This window comes from Octopus sinensis, linkage group LG6 (genome assembly GCF_006345805.1).
Source record: "Octopus sinensis linkage group LG6, ASM634580v1, whole genome shotgun sequence".
Classification (NCBI taxonomy): domain Eukaryota; kingdom Metazoa; phylum Mollusca; class Cephalopoda; order Octopoda; family Octopodidae; genus Octopus; species Octopus sinensis.
In genome coordinates, this window is record NC_043002.1 from 108,118,143 (window position 1) to 108,140,575 (window position 22,433).

General features: G+C 36.7%; 2 protein-coding genes across 11 annotated transcripts in view; both read right to left on the reverse strand.

Moving 5' to 3' along the window:
- Positions 1 to 214: 214 nt before the first annotated feature.
- LOC115212949 (flocculation protein FLO11-like) lies at positions 215 to 7,546 on the reverse strand. The gene is made up of 2 exons (XM_029781800.2): positions 5,131 to 7,546; positions 215 to 790 (listed from the first exon to the last, which is right to left on the reverse strand). Exons 1-2 carry the CDS (start codon positions 7,399 to 7,401, stop codon positions 779 to 781), a joined length of 2,283 nt encoding a protein of 760 aa, XP_029637660.1. The 5' UTR covers positions 7,402 to 7,546; the 3' UTR covers positions 215 to 778.
- Positions 7,500 to 22,433, reverse strand: part of LOC115212947 (pleckstrin homology domain-containing family G member 2-like) — a 412,633-nt gene continuing 397,699 nt past the window's right edge. For 6 of the 10 annotated variants that reach the window (XM_029781794.2, XM_029781793.2, XM_029781795.2 and 3 more), the window contains 2 exons: positions 14,152 to 14,214; positions 7,500 to 8,240 (listed from right to left, as the gene is read on the reverse strand). In XM_029781794.2, coding sequence (XP_029637654.1) covers positions 7,539 to 8,240; positions 14,152 to 14,214 — 765 coding nt within the window. In that variant the 3' untranslated portion in view covers positions 7,500 to 7,538. Of the gene's footprint in view, positions 8,241 to 12,987; positions 13,012 to 14,151; positions 14,215 to 22,433 lie in introns of all 10 variants that reach the window. The other 4 variants (XM_036504203.1, XM_036504201.1, XM_036504202.1 and 1 more) reach the window with 2 other exon arrangements.

The window sequence follows — 22,433 nt, forward strand, 5'->3', positions numbered from 1 at the left end:
TGAAGCATGACTGCAATCCAATGACTGAATCCAGCAAAAGGAATACATATTTCTTTGTTGATGATCCACACCATTATTTCTTATTCGGATTCTTGCCCATTTTTATCATCTGAATGACTTCTACAAAAGCAGGGTCATTCACAGAAAGTGATGGAGTGAACAAGCAGCTTAATCCCTTCACTAACTACTACAAATATCCTTTTCTTTTTTCTCTGCTATTTCTACACCCAAACATAATATATTGTTTTTTTTTGTTTTTTTTTTTGTAACCAACAAGAGGAGGTTTGTGTGTAAAGGTGTTAAATGTTCCTCTGTAATATTTCAATTTCACTGATTGAAACTCATACACATTGAGTCGAATGAATTTCTTGTATTTTATACAACACTTTGCTGAAAACGAGTCATAGACAGAGCTTCTATGTGGTCAATCAACTTGCTAGAAACAGCAACAAATCAGCCCCTACCATCTAAAAGCTTTCATTATCAACTTTCCTGAAACAGTTCCTACTTCTAAGACATATAAACTCTTTTTTAAAGTGATCTAAATTAAAATCTTACATCCAAAGTTTCTTAGTTTAAAATCCAAAACTCCAGTTTACTTAAGACAAACATATTTTAATTCTTCATTAGTTTCAACAGAAAAATGGTAACAGAAGAAGTTAAAGAAACAGAAGAATATAGTTCTACATATATAGCAAAAAGACAGTCCGGTCACATCTTGAATACCTTTGATCATAGGTCTGCTTAATCAGGGTTAAACTGGAGCTAAACAACATCGTCAGCAATGACACTGAAAATATATAGATTGCTTGGTAAGACATCAACCGAAAAGGAGAGGAATCATTTGGTATCAAGAGAAGACATAGAAGAGAGGTTTAGAAAAGCCGAAGAAGATGAAGATGGCATTTTAACATTCCAAAATATTGTTTAAATAGAGACTGTCATGCTGACATTTTATCAATTCACAAATAATACTGATTCATTTTTTTTGTCTACTTTCAAAAAAAAAAATATTTAAGTAGTATTAACAGAAATGGTTGAAATGGAAGCTAGAGATTAAATTAATTCAGTTGTGATCCAGGGTTATAAGATTGAACTCAGGATTACAAACTATCAAAACAAGTCACCAACCACAATGTACGTACAGCCACAGCTGTTGTTTGTACCACCAACACATTCAGTGATCCCTGTTCATCACAAAACTGGAGTGAGTCACTAAGAGGCAAGTGTCAAAACTGGTTGATACAAGATGGCATGAATGATACTTCATTAACTAACTACTTGTGAAAAGAGGAAAATAACAAGAGTACCAGCTAGAGAGAGAGAGACGGTGTGACGGCGATGGGGGGTCTTTAAGAAAGAGATTTCTCAGCTTCTTCAGAAATAATTGTTAATTTCAGGAGAATTAAGTTGAGGAGTTTAATTCATAAAAAAAAAAAAAACCAACAATTAATATACAGCAGCACAATAAAGACATTTTGAAGAAAATATTTTCATAATTATATCATCATTTAACAGAAGGTGGTAGTATACATATGAAGTAGCCATTTGCTAAAATATATAGTGTTAATTTTTTTTACTTACATACATATATATATATTCTGATTTTGGTGGGGATAGTATTAGTTCTTTAAGGTCATTCATTTTTTCTCAGACCGATTAAGTAAACCAATCAATGGAGAAACCTATAATGATTATCAGAAACAACTATAAGTCGAATTTTACTGCAATATAGGAATATACAATGTCCATTACTTATACCTTGTATTTTATACATACACACACATACATATATATATATATATATATATACATATATACCGGAGTAAACACATAAATGTGAAACAAGGTGGAAAAAAGAGTACTCAAATACCAGTGGTAGAGTAATATGCTTTATTTAAAGCAGCAGAAAATTCAACAAAACCTGTTACTCTGAGTTTTCCGTTGCCGTTCATTGGACAGTTTTCTAGCAAAAACTGTCCGATGAACGGCAACGGGAAACTCAGAGTAACAGGTTTTGTTGAATTTTCTGCTGCTTTAAATAAAGTATATATATATATATATATATATATATATATATGACAAGAAAGAAGATATCAATATGGCATGGGTTCGATATCTGTTACAAGTGCTTCGGCCGCATTTCACTTCAAATCACATTACGTATAAATGATTACGTATGATATCCTGTACAACAGTAAGATTTCAGCGTAAGTGTATGACGAGGTGCCACTTCACAATATTCAACTATGGATAAATTTATACAAGTTTTGTGTAACCAATCGCATATAATCATTTATATATAATGTGCTTTGAAGTGGAATTGTACTGCAACGGCCATAACCATTAAACCAATGCCATATTATTATCTTCATCTTCTTCATTGTTTCCCATATTACTCTACGCAATATTTACATACTAATTACATCAGTGCTAAGTACTTGGAGTTCCTGCACCAATGGACTTGTTTAAATACCAGTTTTAAAGTGTTGACAGACCGGAGTTTGTATTGAGTGCTGTTTAAGGAATACACAGAGATGTTTACCCAACTCTAACTTATCTTACATCATATATACATATATCAATTTTTTAAAGTTATTTTTATAGGTTTTCTATAGAAATCAGAACCAGCACTGGAAGTTATGAAGTTTATCTTCGATTGCACTGTTTACATAAATGAAACATCGAGACTTTCATGTTGGCTCTAATTTCTACAGAAAATCAGAAGAGATAACTTTATAAAAAGAGACTTAATTGCACTGCTAACACAGGTAGGGCACACTATTGACTTATAAGTCTTCAATATACTTAATAGTATATCGTGGTTGCATAAGGAAATACGGTGTCCCTACCAGACACTCACACACACATGTACAAAATGTACAGACACAGTTGTGAGTATGTGTGTGTGTGTATACATTATATATATATATATATATATGTATGTATGTATATTTATATGTATGTATGTATGTGTGTATATATATATATATATATATATATATATATATATATATATATATATATATGTATATATGAATTGCAGTTGATTTCAATGCTAAGTGTTTCAGTTGTTTAGTGGACCACTTATTTTGTTATAGTCAAAATTGCTGAGCACCCCTCAGACACAAACCTTTGAACCTTTAGCAGATTCTCAACATGAACTAATCTATGCTCAAGCTGCTGGTTCTTTAAATCATATACACAATCCACCCATTCTATGGGCTTCTACAGGTTTCCGCAACCCCAACTCACAAGACTTAGATCAACCAGCGGGGTTTGGTAAAAACGAACTTGCTAAAGATGCTGTATATGGTAAGACTGGATCCAGTTATTGATTGTGGAATGAATTTCTTAAGCGCTCGGTCAGGCCTGAGTCTGTCCATGCATGTACACAATATACATATGTATTACATGACCGACAAGACTATCTGATGTTGTCATACGTTGCTGATCACAATGCATGTGGCATAGTTTTAGCTTTTAGTTGATGGTACCCTGCTGGTTCGTCTATTGCAGCATTACCCAATAACAGATGAATGAACTGGAGCAATGTCAAAAGAATTGTGTTGCACAAGAACACAACATGCTGCCCAGTCCAGAAACTGAACCCACAATCTAGCCATCATGAATGCAATACCCTAACTACTAGATCATGTGCCTTCATGTATATATAGTCATATATATTATTTAATAACAGTTTGACTCAACTCCACATGACTTAAAGTTTCATAGAAGTGTAGGCCAGTCCATTTCATTAGGTTGAAGGAGACAACTCTTCACCTAGCAGCTGATGAGATAAACCTGTCCTACACACCCACAAGACTTTGTGGAGCAAATGAAACTGTTATTAAATAATAAATGAAATTCTTAACAAAGGTGTTGCATACCACCAGATATTTTACGTCAATATTTATGAAATCTTAACTAAAAAATTTGATAAAATATTGGAAACACAAAAGCAATCTAATAAATTAAATTGCAATAAAAAAAAAAGGTAAATTCTTCAAATTAAAAATTCTTGGTAACAAATTAAACATAATTGTGTATTAGTCAATATTTAGAAATACAACCGATGGAAAAGGTTTGAATATTTAGTTACACTTCCTTATAATTCTGAGCATACAAAATCAACAACAGCACCTGTGCATAGTCAATCAAGCTGCTAGAAATAGCAGTCAAATTTCATTAAATTTCACCTTAATACTATACTGGATAATGTAATATCTAACATACAATACCTGAAATAAAGATTCTGTTGTTGAGGCTAAACTGCTTTTGCCCTGCTCAATCATGGCCAAACTGGGACCTCAACCACAACACACATCCAGAATTTATCTACAGAGTGTAAGGGTGAGTAAATGTATTTAGGTTTTAACACTATGAACCAATGAGTCGATATTATTGTTTCCTTCTTAATAGACAAAAATGAAAACTTTGTATTAAATAAATCCTAGTTCCAACTATAAAATGCAACAACTATTAATTAATACATTCTACTCTATTGGAAGATAAGTTCAGCTTAATTTTTAGTCTCTGAATACCCAAACCAGCAAGCTGGGATCTTTACAAGGTCTTCTACAAATAATGTTGCTGGAATATGGTTACAACAACTATTTTAGATAACAAGTTTAAAACAATTTAATTTTGTGGCAACATCAGTTGTAACAAAGAAGCATTATATTTTCAACCAAAGACATAGACTGGTTCACATTAAAAAAAAAAAAACAAGTTTCCATCTTTATTTTTTTATAAAGTACATCTAAAATCAACAGAACAGGTTTAACATACAAGCTCAGCACCCGGAAGTGCTCCGTTATTGGGAAAGGGGTGGGCAGGGTTTCAAAAAAAAAAAAAAGACTTATTTAGGTTTATCACATCTGGACTCTATTATTGGTCAGCTTGGAATTTGATTACTAGCTTTTTGACCCACCCTCTTGAATTTAATTGGTAATTGGAATTACATTTGAGTTGATCAAGGCTACCTAACGAATGTGCACCTCGGCCCATGTCGGAATCCATTGGTAAACGGGAACAAATTTTATAAAGTTCTTTGCAACTATCATCCTTTACACAAGTCGGCTTCTTAGAGCTTAGCAAAAGTTTGTTCTCCGTCACAGATACACTTACTTTTGAGAGTTCCTTAAATTCTTCTGGTTCTTTTTTGGCTCGAGAAGTCTTGTACTTGGAATTCTCTTGCAGACTGTGCAGACGCTGCCGAATCATCTGGCTTGGCGCTCTTTTTCTCATTCCTTTCACCTTAGGGGAACTGTCAGTTTTATTTTTTTCTTCTAAATACTGAACATACTCTTTAATGGAAGATTTTGGTGGTAATGGACACTCCAGGACAGGGCTTGCTTCCAGTTCAATATCACAATAAATTGCAGAGTCCCTACACATGTCAGTGGAATCAAGAGTGTCTAAAGAAAGAGAAGAACACTCAGAAGTACTGTGTCGGTTGATGGAGAAATGATCTTGGTTCTTTGAAACTTGCCCAAGATTTTCACTTTGCATTGAAAGAGCTGAATCCGATGGTGTCAAACACAGATCTCTCTTTAATTCTTTACCAGACAAATCATTGAGGTTTCCATGAGATCCAGAAGACTTCTCAAAAACATCATCTTGCTCTTGTCGTTGCCACAATGAAATGTCTGGTGTATTCAACGATGTAGGGTTATGAAGAGCATTGAGTGAATTCCAGCGTTCGTATTTCTTTCTTTGGTTTCTCTGATTCTTGAGGTCATGCTGGTTATCGAGTAAGGAAGCTAAACTCAAATTGCGTTCAAGTTTTAAGTTAGGATGTTTGACTTGTCTATCAAAATTCATTGCCGAACAATTTTGCAAAGAATTAAACCGCTTTAAATCTACTTCATTTAATCTGCTCAAACTACTGGAATTACTTTTACAAGCTGGAACTGACAAATGGAAACTATCAGAAGAATGATTACTAAGACAGGGCAGAGAACTGCCAGGAGAAAAGAATTTGTGCTTATCAGATGTTTTGCAAGAAAAGCAATTAGCATCATCTTTAATAGGAGCATTGCTGTCTTGAAGAATTGCAGGAGGTAAAGGTGTATTAGAAGGTTTTGATGAGGATTGATCATTTGCAGAATGATCAACTTTCTCCTCTAAAGTTTCGTTTGGTGGGTTACTAATGGGTGATGTTACTGGATGCTCCTCTACTGAATTTTCTGTGGGTGAGTCACAGCTGTCTGCAGACAAAGGTTCGTTCTCTTCGGCAATGACAGTCGTTTGGGAAATTGTAGGAGTTTCTGTTTCTGTGGTTGAGGAGAGAGTATCTTCGACAGATTCATCAAATTCTTCATCGTTTTGGGGAGAAGGAACTTCTATTAATGGTTCAATAGTACCAGAATTTGATGGCTGAGGTGAAGGGGAACGACGGATTGTAGGAGATGAGAATATTGGAAGAACTAAGGCACTGCCCATTTTACGTCGAGGGGGAGGGGAATTAGTGACACAGTGTTTTTTGATTGGTGAACGATACGGCTCAGCAAACATGTGTCTGTTGTAAGCTCCTGACCACGTATACGAGGGGGCTAAATGAGTCAGACTTTTACGAGGATAACTAGTGGCAGCTTCAGCTGCTTTCTCTGCAGTTGAAGATGTAGAACTAGAATCGAAAACAGGAGAAGAACGAAGAGATGCTGAGGCATTGCTTATCCGAGGAGAAGGCGGATAAAATGTGAGAGGTGATGCGCTGTTTCTAAAGACAGAGCCATCTGTTGGTGATGAGCAACTAATTCTAGTTTCTAGATATGGTGGAGGAGAAGGACAATGGTTCTTGTCAGAATCAAAATAATGAGAAAATGATACATTATCATCTTGTGGAAGTGGGGAGGAGGGTAAAGATATTGATGAGACAAGTTTCTTACTGGGGAATGATGGGGATGTGGAGACAACGGGGGGATTTTTTGCCATGGCAGCCTTCCAGCTTGCAACACGAGCAGGGAAACTTTGGATTCTTGACACAAGACTTTCATTGGATCCCAGATTGCTTTCATAGCTACTGTGTGAAGAATCAGAGAGAATTGATGACTGTGATGCTTGTCTGCTGAGTGTCTGCTGTGGAACGTCATCTTTATCAGAATTGTCTGGTGCTGAGGACACCGCTTGCATAGGAAACTTGGCCATTTTGCTGTCATTATTTTCCTTTCTCATGTAATCTTCCATTTCCTTTAACATCCGTTCACTTTCAGCTATTTGTTCAGGTGATGTTGGAGGAATGAGGTCATGTTGGTAAGACATACGCCTAATCAATGGGGCCGACACTGACCCAGACATGAAAGATATATCATTGTCTTCGACAGATTGCTGGGAGTAGGATTTGGACATTTCTGCTGGGGAAGACATACCTCTTGGAAATGTAGCATAGCGGGGCATGTCTTGATAAGATGACTGGCTGCCATTTTGGCCTTTCAAAACAGAAGGGAGATATTTATTTGGGGGTAGAGAACTTCGGTTTAAGTAAACAAGCCAATCCAAGCTCTCTCGAGATAGATTCTTATAATTTGGGCTTTCTAGTTGAGATCTTCGATTGGAATAAGTAGAAACCTCAATTTGACTGCAGCTGGGCTGTATTGACTTTTTGATCCAAGGATCTGCTTGCGATTTGGGAGGATCTGAAGAGCGACGAGTTTTACCTCCAGTTTCTTGCACTTGTTTGAATGGAATATTAGGCAAAAGTCCAGACCTCTTAGCTTGGCGTAAAAGAGGAAGAACATTCTTGAAAGATTTCTTAATTTGTTTGCTTGATTTGTAGCAGCTTTAGCAGAGGTTGATGGACCTTTATCACATTTACCCTGAGTTTGTTGACAAGTTTGTACAAGGGACTGAACAGAGGATGCATCTGAGCCGTGTAACAGTCTGTGCCTTCTCTCAGACAGTGAGGGCATGCTGGAATATTTGGTATTCAACTCCGTTTCCCCATCTTCGGATGGTTGTTCAGATGTAACGCTTGACTGGCTGTGCAGCCGAGCTGGTGTACTTTGTACACTGCTGAGTAATTCAGTATTTTCTGCAAGTTCACCTTTTGGTGGGTCAGGGATATTAATGGGGTTTTCTATGTTAGCAATTCGAAAACTCATTGCACGCTTGTAGGTGTCACTGTCCTTTCTTGGAAGAGAATTATTACTAGCATATTTGTCATCAAAAACAGAATCAGGATCAACAGTTGGTGTAACATTTGTCTGGCCTCTTCTGCGGTTGATCAGTGTACCAGTCTAAAAGGAAAGAAATTTTTTAAAATAAGCAACTTTTAATTATTTACAAAAAATAATGGTAGTGCTACTTGCTAAATTATTTAAGTTCTGTTTCCACTGCCAAAATCATAAGAAACAGAACACAAAAGGATTTTCAAACTGACCCTTTAACATCATCCAAAAGAGATCAAAGAGAGAAAATACATTCATTTTATATTTGAATTCGAGACAGATTTTTCACAAAAGGAATTCTGTAGACTTTTAGGATTAGTCTTACACTAAACATGATCAAAGACCTCTAAAAACAAAGTTTATTAAATAATAGAATCCAATTAGCAATGCACTGAAAAATTAATTTAAAAAAAAGACATTAAATGATCTGAGTAAAGGCAAATTAAGAATATGATAATTAATTAAAACAATACTTTAAAATAAGGCAAAAATTATCAAGTGAGCCCTAGTGTAATCGTATGCCTGTTTAAATGAGGGGTTCAAGAGTAGAACTGGTACGATGTCGTATGGAAAGGACTAGAAGAAAGAATGTTCTATGGGTTGGGGAATAATGGGAGCATTTTTGTCTTAAGCCAAATTTAGTTTCTTTTACACAAAAGAATTCTATATTATACATTTAAAAAAATGGCACTTTTAGAGTGTTGACAATTGTCCTTTCAATCCCCACCCCCCAAAAAAGTAATAGAATTTCAGACATAACGACGATGGGGGAAGTGGAGAAGCAAAAATGGTGAAGTGTAGGAGTGATGATGGCAGATAAGCAAAATGTAAGTGACAGCTCAGTCTGTATAGTTTTAGCCCTAGAGACAATTTGGAGTACTTATATAAGTGCATGTGTGTATACAAGTAGATATATGTGTATTTATGTATATAAGTGTGTGTGTGTATTTGTTTGTTTACTTTTTGAAACCCCCCACCCCTTTTTTTCTCCATGACTTATGACTCTGTAAGCAGACAGTGAATGTCTTATAAATATCAAGTTTAATAATTCACAGTTCCACCATTAATAATTTAACACTCCCTTCCATTTCCATGCCTGTTCAGGACCAGAATTTCCTTCCTTCGTAACAACACTTCAAAATATTTACATGCATCACTTTTAATAATTCATATGCCAGCACTATTTCCTGCTGTTTCCAGTCCACTTTGTGGAATTGTAGGAATTTTAATAAAATTCAGTTTCCATTATTGTTATAAAGTAAAATATTCCCTTACCAACTTCTAACCAGAAATGATTAATTTAAACTGAAGGTTTCAATAAGACTTTCATAATTAAAAAAGTCATCTATTTGGCATATTTATGTGGTTAAATACTTGAATCTTATATATATATATATATATATATATACTCTTTTACTTGTTTCAGTCATTTGACTGCGGCCATGCTGGAGCACCGCCTTTAATCGAGTAACTCGACCCCGGGACTTATTCTTTTTGTAAGCCCAGTACTTATTCTATCGGTCTCTTTTGCCGAACCACTAAGTGACGGGGACGTAAACACACCAGCATCGGTTGTCAGCTATGCTAGGGGGACAAACACAGACACACAAACAAACACACATACATATATATATATATACATATATACGACAGGCTTCTTTCAGTTTCCATCTACCAAATCCACTCACAAGGCATTGGTCGGCCCGGGGCTATAGCAGAAGACACTTGCCCAAGATGCCACGCGGTGGGACTGAACCCAGAACCATGTGGTTGGTTAGCAAGCTACTTACCACACAGCCACTCCTGTGCCTATATATATAAGTCAAATAGTTTTAATCCCGTGTTGAGATTTCATCAGTGACAGGGTAGCCTCATTAGCTCTCAAGGGAGATACTACTTATAAGCTTACTATCAGCCTACACTTAAAGAATGGACTAAAATTTATAGATACATTTTGCAGCACAGCAGGGCATTAGGACAAAACATTGTTAATGCACCAGTAATTTACTAATCAAACTACTGGCTGAGAATGCATTACATATACAAATTGATCAACAAGATTCCCTGAAGCCTTTAGCAATTCTAGGCTTATTAGTGGTATCTCTCTTTTACTCTTTACTCTTTTACTTGTTTCAGTCATTTGCCTGCGGCCATGCTGGAGCACCGCCTTTAGTCGAGCAAATCGACCCCGGGACTTATTCTTTGTAAGCCCAGTACTTATTCTATCGGTCTCTTTTGCCGAACCGCTAAGCAACGGGGACATAAACACACACCAGCATTGGTTGTCAAGCAATGCTAGGGGGACAAACACAGACACACAAACACATACATATATATATATACATATATACGACAGGCTTCTTTCAGTTTCCGTCTACCAAATCCACTCACAAGGCATTGGTCAGCCTGGGGCTATAGCAGAAGACACTTGCCCAAGATGCCACACAGTGGGACTGAACCCGGGACCATGTGGTTGGTAAGCAAGCTACTTACCACACAGCCACTCCTGCGCCTTTGTGAATAGTTGAAAAGGATACTCAGTTGCTGGAGAAATCCTGCTACAAGATTAGAATTAGTCTGATTGATCCCCATTTTTCTGTCCACAAAATTACTAGCATCTAATATTCCCAGTGACTCATGGGATCATAAGATGCTTTTCACCCTTCTTGGGTTTTGTTAAAAATATGTGCCCATTTCTCACATGCTTTAACAAAATTTGTGCAATTGATACACGAGAAACAGTGAATACTACATGACTGACATTATGAAATGCCTACCAGGCTGTTAAAAAATTCAGTGAATGCAATTGAAACAGTATTATATATATATATAAGGCTAATATTGGTAAAATGAGACATACTTATCTACATGGCCGAAACAGCTGTAAGATGTAATCTATACTTATATTTATATTCTCTTTTTTATATATATTCTACTTATTATACAACATTACTCTTTTATGTACACTTTTTTATATGCATTCCTTTATGTACACTGATTTGTTCTGCTTTTTTATGTTTAACCCTACAGTCTCTTATGTGGTGGTTTAATAAAGTATGTGATTGAGTATTATCTGGTAATTAATATTTGATTTAGATGTATTTCTCCATTTTCTTATCTTGTGTATATATATATATATATATTATACACATACATACACACTGTAAAATGACTGGCTATGGCTTTTGGGCAAGGCAAAAATCACTTCACAAACCTGTAGTTTTTAATAAAACATGTCTTACAAAGAGATATTCTCTCTGAGAGAAACTGCAAAAGCAAACCTTTCTATGGTGTATATACACACAGTATGATACACAGATATATACTATATGTATATATATAAATATATATATATATATCATCATGATCATGATCATGATATATATATATATATATATATATATATATATACACACACATATTTATTAATTTGTGTTGCAAGATTCCTGATGTGAAACCATGTGTTGAAACAGATATTGTTGTATTTTGGGATGGTGATTTTTTTTTTTTGCCAAATAAACACACGCACCATATATTCGTTCTTCACTTGTTTATTACCGTTCCTATTCTAACTCATGTCCATTGTCCAGAAATCTTTCGTCACACATTTGTGACCTCCTCAGATGACATCATAGCAGAACAGAATGGAATAAACAGAGCAAGAGCACACACGAAGAGAGAAAGTGTTGCTGAGGAGGTTACAGATGTGTGACGAAAGATTCCCGGACAATGAACATGAGCAAGAATAACAACATTTATAAAGAAATGAATGAATATACAGTGCGACCATCCTGAAATACAGCAATATATATATATATATATATATATATATATATATATACAGCAATATATATATATATATATATATATATATATAATCAATATCAGGGTAGCAAAAAATTCAAGAGAAATTTTTTTGCCACCAGCGGTCCAGTGAGAAAGAAATAGTAGTCAACAGACTATATAATGTACATTCAACAATATTAAGGAATGGCCTTGATAGGCCATTCGACCCACTAGAAAGAGCAGCTAAACTCAACCGCTAAGTAGTTGTAATTCAGAAACCAAAATGTATGTCGAAACTATGCATAGTCCAAAGATGATAAGGGTAAATGTTTTTATTTTCCTTTGGTTTCTGAATTACAACTACTTAGCGGTTTGAGTTTAGCTGCTCTTTCTAGTGGGTCAATTGGCCTATCAAGGCCATTCCTTAATATTGTTGTTATATATATATATATATATATAGATAGATAGATAGATAAATAGATATACATACAAAGGATGGGGGTTTAGTTTGCAGGTGATCTAAACGACTAGGTATGCTAGGTAAGTGCTGTAACGGATTACTAGGGCTCCAAGGTTAGAGCTGTGACGGTAGTTATGGAGCCATTGCAGATTTCCGATATAGTGGATATATAATTGTTAAAGAGGACAACAAATGCTGAAGCAAGGCAAAAATCTCAAGTTATATACATTATTATTATTACTGGAAAAAAATTCAAAGCCTTACAGCTGTTTCTGGGATATCCCAGAAACAGCTGTAAGACTGAATTTTTTGCAATAATAATAATGTATATGACTTGAGATGTTTGCCTTGCTTCAGCATTTGTTGTCCTCTTTAACAAGTATATATACACACACACATATGAGGGAGAGAGAGAGAGAGCTAAAGAATTCAGTGAGTAGTTATATCTGTGTTATACAATCAGCTTTGTGCAGCTATGGCAATGTGTGTGACTGCGGGAGCTGTATATAGTTGTGTGTATGCTTAATAGAGAAGAATGTGAACTAATTGTTAAGGAATAGATAAACTTACAATCCTTGAAAAACCTGGATCAGACTGAAAGAAAAATATTAAATGCCATACAACAATTTATTTTGCCCTTTATTCAACCAAACGTATCATTTCTGTTTAGAAATTTACGGAAAATATTTTAAATACATTTATAGACATTTGTAAGTAAAAGGTCTCATGCTGACATAGGTTATCTTGTTTGAGTATGAATGATAAAACAACAGTTGATTGAGACAACAGCATTGGTGATTGTTGTTCAAGACAGACATCTTTTGAAGGTGGTACATGCATCTTCACCTCCTTTGTATAATGTCTTTAACTGGAGACATGCTGAAGAAGAGTTAGATTAGAGACAGAGAGGGAGAGGGAGAAAGGTAATGAGACACTGAGTGATAGAATAACAGAGAGTATGGATGTGTATGAACCGACAAGCATATTTGAAGAGAAGGGTTAGTGTTGAGAAAATAGACAAAAGAAAAACATCCGTGGGACGAGAGAGAGAGAAAGAAAGGTGATGAGACATTGAGAGAGTATGTGTGTGTAGGAGTGGCTGTGTGGTAAGTAGCTTGCTAACCAACCACATGGTTCCGGGTTCAGTCCCACTGCGTGGCATCTTGGGCAAGTGTCTTCTGCTATGGCCCCGGGCCGACCAATGCCTTGTGAGTGGATTTGGTAGACGGAAACTGAAAGAAGCCTGTCGTATATATGTATATATATATATGTATGTGTGTGTATGTGTTTGTGTGTCTGTGTTTGTCCCCCTAGCATTGCTTGACAACCGATGCTGGTGTGTTTACGTCCTCGTCACTTAGCGGTTCGGCAAAAGAGACCGATAGAATAAGTACTGGGCTTACAAAAAGAATAAGTCCCGGGGTCGATTTGCTCGACTAAAGGCGGTGCTCCAGCATGGCCGCAGTCAAATGACTGAAACAAGTAAAAGAGTAAAAGAGAGTATGTGTATGAACCGACAAGCATATTTGAAGAGAAGGGTTAGTGTTGAGAAAGTAGACAAAAAAAAAACATCTGTGGGATTAGAGAGAGAGAGAGAGAGAGACTGATAGGTGGTCACAGATTCTATTAACAGAAAGATCTTGGACTAGTGAGAAGGCAAAGAGCCGATGCAAAGGTCAAGCTGGAGGTTAGTAAGAAAGTTGGTTGAAAGAACTCATTATTGTCATTTCTTGCCTTGTCATCCTCAGATTCGGTGCCTTCCGTATCATTCCATTGTTTGTTGTCACTAGGAAATATCTACAGGAGATGGGGAGGAAGAAAACAAAAGACATAAAAAAAATATAGAAACAAATGATGTCGTTACTGAATGGAATTTGACCTCTGTTAATATGCAACACTGAAATAGCCACATACTACAATCTAGAACCACATGGTCATAATATACACACACACACATACATACACATTTATATATATATATATATAAACAAAATAAAAGACAGTTCTATATTTAAGAGATGAGGAATTATGTACATTATTTACATTTGACGGATATTTGTCCCTCATCTTGTTTGTTGTTAACACAACATTTCGGCTGATATACCCTCCAGCCTTCATCAGGTGTCTTGGGGACATTTCAAACCTGGGTTCTCATTCCTAAGGTATTTTTTAATATTATTATTATTATTATTATTATAATAATTATTATATGAACCACTATGCCATATGCCCATGGGCACATGACATAGTGGCTAAGAGCGCGAGCTACTAACCCCAGGATTCTGAGTTCAATTCCAGGCAGCGACCTGAATAATAATAATAATAATAATAATAATAATAATAATGAAAAATACCTTAGGAATGAGAACCAAAGGTTCAAAATTTCCTCCAAAACCCCTGATGAAGGCTGGAGGGTATACCAGCCAAAACATTCTGTTAGCAACAAACAAGATGAGAACAAATGTGCCAAACAGATGGATTAAGCTAAGAGATAGCATTGAGGTTTTGCATGTTCATCAGACTTGAGGCCAGTGAATAATTTTTGATAGAGAAACTGAAGAGATAAGATTTATCATGTAAAATTGGCAACAATCAATAACATGAAAGCGACCATTTGAAGGACTGCAACCATACACCAACCGAAATTCGCAGTTCCATTGGTCTGTGTAGTCAGTGTCACTTTGAACACTTGCTATAATTCAAAATGCTGACATATCTATTTTCTTTACTCAATTTGAAAAATAAAAAATATATATATATGTGGAGGCGCAATGGCCTAGTGGTTAGGGCAGCGGACTCGCGGTCGCAGGATCGCGGTTTCGATTCTCAGACCGGGCGTTGTGTGTGTTTATTGAGCGAAAACACCTAAAAGCTCTACGAGGCTCCGGCAGGGGGTGGTGATCCCTGCTGTACTCTTTCACCACAATGGCGGTGCCCCAGCATGGCCACAGCTCAAGAGCTGAAACTGGAAAAACAAAAACAAAAAACAAAATGTATGCCTCACTGGATCAAGTACTCTTAAGTTGATCTTAAACAACAAGAAGACAGTAATCTCTCTCTTCCTCTCTACATATTTTAACACAATTTTTGTAAACAGCAATGAATTACAAAACTTTTACGTAATTATAATTTCAGGTGTTCTGACATTGAAAAGGAGCAGCTACAACCATGAATTAAAAGTTGTTGCAGTCTTAGTTTGGAGACAATATGAAACCATTCCTGACCACACACAAGAGGGCTAACTAAAGTTAGTCTAGTTGATGGATATCACAGTTTGTTATATACAACTAAGACCTGAATTTCAAAGCAAATGTCAACAATTTTAACTCCTCGATACCCAAGTCTACCAAGCTATTAAAATAGCAATATTGTTTCATTCATATATCAATGAGAAATTCAACAAACCATTTCAACAGAAATACCTTGTGGTATTTAGTCTGCCTGCATTGTCAATTTCATTATTAGAAATGTACTGAACCAGTGATAATTAGCCTGTTGGAAATATATAACCAACAATGGCAACGTCCACAAAATGCACAATGAAGGATTACACCAATTTTACTTACTTCAAATTTACTCATGCAGATGAAGCCTTAAAATGGTGTCCCTACAACCGAATGAGTCACAAGACTCCCTTTATGCTATAAATAAATAAATATATTACACATGGTAGAAAAGGGACATGCATACACAATCATACAATTACAGATATCAGGGTAAAGCACACATAACTGTCATATGCAAAGCAATTAAGAATCATTCAATTACTTTCATACAGAAACAGGAATAACAAAAATATTGTCAGACAATAACTAAGATTATCAAAGCATGACACACATAGGTTTCTCACAGCAAACAAGATGGTTTAGATTAATGATGTCTATATATGATGAGACCTATTTTCCGTCAGTGAATATAAACTGATAAAAACAGAAGCATGAGAAATATCGCAGCCAATTAAAAATGAGAGTTTACATCACAACTAATGCTGAACAAGGCTAATAAATTGAAATATTTAAAAAGAGTTGCCAAGGCATAACAAGACATGTTAAGAGAAAGGAAGAAGGGTTAGGGATGCAGCAGAAGATGAAATGGTTACTGAAGTATGAAGGATTTGAAATTCTATTTGCTGTAGTTGTCAGTGTAAGCAATAATATTAACATGGGATGGAAGCACTCCGTCGGTTACGACGATGAGGGTTCCAGTTGATCCGAATCAACGGAACAGCCTGCTCATGAAATTAACGTGTAAGTGGCTGAGCACTCCACAGCCACGTGTACCCTTAACGTAGTTCTCGGGGATATTCAGCGTGACACAGAGAGTGACAAGGCCGGCCCCTTGAAATACAGGTACAACAGAAACAGGAAGTAAGAGTGAGAGAAAGTTGTGGTAAAAGAGTACAGCAGGGATCACCACCATCCCCTGCCGGAGCCTCGTGGAGCTTTTAGGTGTTTTCGCTCAATAAACACTCACAACGCCCGGTCTAGGAATCGAAACCGCGATCCTATGACCGCGAGTCCGCTGCCCTAACCACTGGGCCATTGCGCCTCCAATATTAACAACCAGAAAGATTAAAGGCATACATTTAAGGCTTGTTTCCAATCAGTTTAAACCCTGTGTTTATGCGTTTGTTTCCGTGTATGACATCTATATATGTATATACGAGGGTTTAGAAATTTCTGATTTGGCACCCAAGTAACAGAGGTGGGGGGGGGGGTTGGACTCTGAACCATAGTGAAGGCAATTAACCCAGGAGATGAAGGACTCTTAATAGAAGAGCTTGAAGTTGTTTAATGAGTTTGTGGCAAGCTATTAGCATTTCCAGAAAGTGTGGAAAGCCTTGACCACTGAAAAACAATTTGTGTAGGTTTCTTGGCAGCTTCATTGTAGGACCATTTTACATTTGAGATTCCAGAGAATCCACTATATAAATTATAGCGACACAATTTTGTGCAATAAGTAGCCTTTTGTTACTTCCCCTCAGCACATTGGGAGGGAAATATGAATGAACCCTAACGAGTTAAGTAACAACGAAACTGTCTAATCTTCATCTAGGATCAACGACAAGAGAACCCCCATGGGCTTGATTTCATAGCATGACTCAATTCATATGGATATGGTTGTATATATGTATGTACTCATTATATATCCAGTAAACAGGTGAAGTGGTGAAACAGTGGATTCATGGAAAATTGAGCCTGTGACTCAGTTATATCATAAATTACATTTTAGAACCTTAATTTCTGGTTCCTAGATTTTAACAAAGAGGAAAATGTGTTGTTTTATGTTTGTAAGAATGAATAAGAACTGCAAGGATCATAGAGGAAGATAAGAAAGAGTTGAGGAATGTCATTGCCAGATGTATGAGCAGTGTAGAGGTTTTGCCTGTAGTTTGATTAGAAGAAAGGAAAATGTATAAAGTTGGCAAGGATGAGGTTAGAACCCTCAACCCCAGTTGGAGAAAAAGAAAGTTCTTCAGCAGCATGCAAAAATTAAAACATTTTTATTCTTCATAATTTTCTTGCATAGATTTTAAACAAATGTCATTCTTTATTGAGTTATATTTCAAGATGAAACTAAAACCAATTTTTATCATAGTTCACAAGTCATATAAAAGGTTTTTCCACAAATAATATTACTGGGTTTTTTCACTGGGAATTTTGGTTATTTTGTCTCCGTATATCTGGATCTTGTCAAAGGAATTGCTTCCTATACAACTTGTTTTATCACACAGTATGTATGGATGCATGTTTGCACACATACAAACACACACATACATGTATATATGTATGCAGAAGGCGGCGAACTGGCAGAAATGTTAGCACGTCGGGCGAAATGCGTAGCCGTATTTCGTCTGCCGTTATGTTCTGAGTTCAAATTCCGCCGAGGTCGACTTTGCCTTTCATCCTTTCGGGGTCGATAAATTAAGTACCAGTTGCACACTGGGGTCGATGTAATCGACTTAATCCGTTTGTCTGTCTTTGTTTGTCCTCTCTGTGTTTAGCCCCTTGTGGGTAGTAAAGAAATATATATGTATGCAGAAGGCATAGTTTATTTGTATCAAACATGTAATACATCCACAACTCAGTGAGAAATTACAATGAATGAGGTTTATTTTAATGCAGGAGAAACAAACAAGTCATAAAAACTGATACAACATCAGTTGCGTGCCAACAGTTTCTGAGAATATCTACAAGTGATTGGATATCTGGCTTTTCTTTTTTATAATATTTGATACAAGTCTGTCTCAGTATAAATTTAGAATGTCCTGCTTTTAATAGATAAGCTAATATAAGCGTATAGCAACAAAACTCTCTGTATGCAAGTTTTTACAACATTAAAATATTCCTAGCATTCAGACATAATGTATTGCTCACGTCTGTAATGAACAATTTCTCAATGGAGCCATTATCATTCCTATAAGATAATAAAAATGTTAGAAGCAATACAATACTTACACAGCCATCTTTTTAATCTTACATTCACAGTAGAATTTAATGGTTTTAAACAAACATTTATCCATTTAAAAAAAAAAGGAAATATTTTCAACATGCTATATGATAAATGCAATTATTCAAAGTCATAGATGCATTACAATGCATGCTATGAAAGTGCATTCAATGCATGCTATGAAAAATGCACATGTATACACACACACATCATCATCATCATCATTTTCATTTGCCATGCAGGTATGTGTTGATAAATCTCTAGGTCCCACACCATTTTGCCATCTTTCAGTTCCTCATCATTTGACAAACATAGCAACGCGTAGTTGCCAATCTTTGGTTTTGTACAAATCATGTTTGTCTTTTTTTTGTTCTTATGGCAAGTTGCCTTCTTCCGTCACTAATCCTTTCACATGACTTAGGGGCATTTAACCATGCCCCTTCCGCCCCTTCCCCACACAGGATAGAACTGAAGCAGGACATAAGACTCCCCTCAATCAGTTTATATTCAAGGTTACTGCTCTCATACACAAGCTTTATGAGATGCAGCTTACAAGAATTCACATCTTCTCTCTTCACTCCTTTATGTGATCATATAAATGCATGTACCTGCACACACACACATGCACACACATACACACACACACACACATCTTACTACTTAGCACAAAACAGAAACAAACCCTAATATAAACAAAACCATAATCCCACCCATAAATACTCACCAAAACACAATTTGTACTATAAACCTTTGCCCCGATATTATATTGCTAGCAATGCATAAAAGTATATAAGAGTATTATAATGATACAACAGTGCTTTCTGATGTAAGTAATGCCCTTTAAAGGAAGGGAGTGACAAAGCGAAGAAAGATGCTCACAGCCTTTCTATGATGTTTCGTGTTAATGAAGGGAAACAGAAATGAAACAGAATCTATTTACATATTTGGTTTACCACCACACATAGACGAGATCACTTTCTGTCATATTACTAAAACAAAATTCATACACACACACACAGACATGCACACACTACACATATGCACTCATATGTAAAAATATATAAAAGGTATATACTTATTAAAGTAAAGTGAAGTGAGGCAGAGGCTTCACTCAAAGTTTTCTAGTTTTCACTCTTCACACACTCAGATTCATGTACAGACAGACAGACAGAGAGAGAGAGATACAAGGTGCACAACTGAAATACTAAAATTCATTAACTGTAAATTTTTAGTGAAGTGCAAGATTGGTTTGCTCAGAGTCTTATGGAACAGTGCTCTATTCTTCTATGTGGCAGGATCCATAAGTGGAATGTAGGTTTTCTGGACAATTATGTTGACCAATGCAAAAGACTTGAGCTTATTATACTCTCTTTTTACTCTTTTACTCTTTTACTTGTTTCAGTCATTTGACTGCGGCCATGCTGGAGCACTGCCTTTAGTCGAGCAAATCGACCCCGGGACTTATTCTTTGTAAGCCCATTACTTATTCTATCGGTTTCTTTGGCCGAACCGCTAAGTGACGGGGACGTAAACACACCAGCATGGGTTGTCAAGCAATGCTAGGGGGACAAACACAGACACACAAACACACACATATATATATATATATACATATATACAACAGGCTTCTTTCAGTTTCCGTCTACCAAATCCACTCACAAGGCATTGGTCAGCCCAGGGCAATAGCAGAAGACACTTGCCCAAGGTGCCATGCAGTGTGACTGAACCCGGAACCATGTGATTGGTAAGCAAGCTACTTACCACACAGCCACTCCTGCACCTAGTATAATACTTTAGAAAGAATAAAATGTTTTGACTGACACAACAATGCACTATAATACAAACAGTGGACTGTATTAACTTGTAATTTAGTTATCCATAGTCTGACTATAGCAGTGACTCCATCAATTCCTAGGGATATCTGAAGAAGGAATTTTTCATTCCGAAATATCATATCAGACTATGGAGGATCAAATTACAACTGTAACAAACACCATCCGATCGTGGCCGTTGCCAGCCTCGCCTGGCCTCCATGCCGTTAGCACGTGAAAAGCACCATCCAAGCGTGGCCGTTTGCCAGCCTCGTCTGGCTCCTGTGTCGGTGGCACGTAACAAACACCATCCAATCGTGGCCGTTGCCAGCCTCGCCTGGCCTCCATGCCGTTGGCACGTAAAAAACACCATCCGAGCGTGGCCGTTCACCAGCCTCATCTGGCACCTGTGTCAGTGGCACGTAAAAAGCACCCACTACACTCACGGAGTGGTTGGCGTTAGGAAGGGCATCCAGCTGTAGAAACACTGCCAGATGTGACTGGCCTGGTGCAGCCTTCGAGCTTCCCAGACCCCAGTTGAACCGTCCAACCCATGCTAGCATGGAAAGCGGACATTAAACGATGATGATGATGATGATGATGATGATGTTCTTATAGACCATTGTTTGTATTACTGTGCATTGTTGCGTCATTCAAAATATTTTATTCTTTACAAACAAAATACAATGCTTCAAGCAAACTACAATACTCTCTTAATACTTTAGATGTTATTCACAAGCGCTAGATCTAAGAAATAGCACTGCAATGTCCTTCGTGTTGCAGCCTGTCTCTTAGGCTTCTTAAAAGGAGACCTTTGAAGGTGGCTGATTTCTACTCAGGAAAGTTATGAGTCATCAGGAACACCTTGATGTTTTCCACAAACTTCTACATTTCACAATGATCTAAAAATGTACCGTTCCTACAGTCCCCATTTATCCTTTGAAAATAAGGTGTCAAAAATGGCTGGAAAATTATTATAAGTGTTGGAAGCAATGAATAGAAAATATTTTGACCCTCCCTTCCATAACAACCATCAATGTTAAGTTCTGAAATTCTACCCCCACCTCACCCCCATACACATATCCTACAAAGGTAATTAAATACTTCTATCATAATCATCATCATCAATGTTGTTTAGCATCCAATTTTCCATTGCTGCAGGGGTCAGATGGAATTTGTTGAGGTAAGATTTTCTATGGCTGGATGTCCTTGCTGTTGCCAAACCTCACAAGCTGCAAGACATATTCAAATCTTTCCATCTCTGCCTCACCCTTCTAGCCATTTGGTAATGCTTCTGAATACACAAATACACAATTTTTTATATATATATACATCTATAAGTCTGGTACATCATCATCATCATCATCATTGTTCGACCGTGGTCGAGACAATGGAATTTACTATGTTATGCCAGACTTTACGGTCCATCATAGCATTACGGAGGTCCTGTTGCTGGATGCCTGTATCCCTGGAGATTACATCAGGGTAGGAGAGTGTGCGCCCTCTGGTATTGCGAGTAGATGGCTTCCAGAGGAGAAGAGTAGAGATTACCTCTTTTTCAGCTCTACAACAATGTCCAGCAAACTGGACTCTCTTACCTTTCACAAGAGATGACACAGGTGGTAGTTTCCCATATATTTGCATTTTGGTTGGATAGCGCTTCTACGAGAGATTTTGAGCTCTCATAAGGAGGCGAGTGTAGGTTCCATCCAACCGCCTCTCAAGCTTCTTTGATAACGTCCAGGTTTCTGAGCC

Bases quoted from the DNA above. Each gene is read 5' to 3' on its own strand.
- LOC115212949 (XM_029781800.2), bottom strand. From the start codon at position 7,401: ATGCCCCGCTATGCTACATTTCCAAGAGGTATGTCTTCCCCAGCAGAA.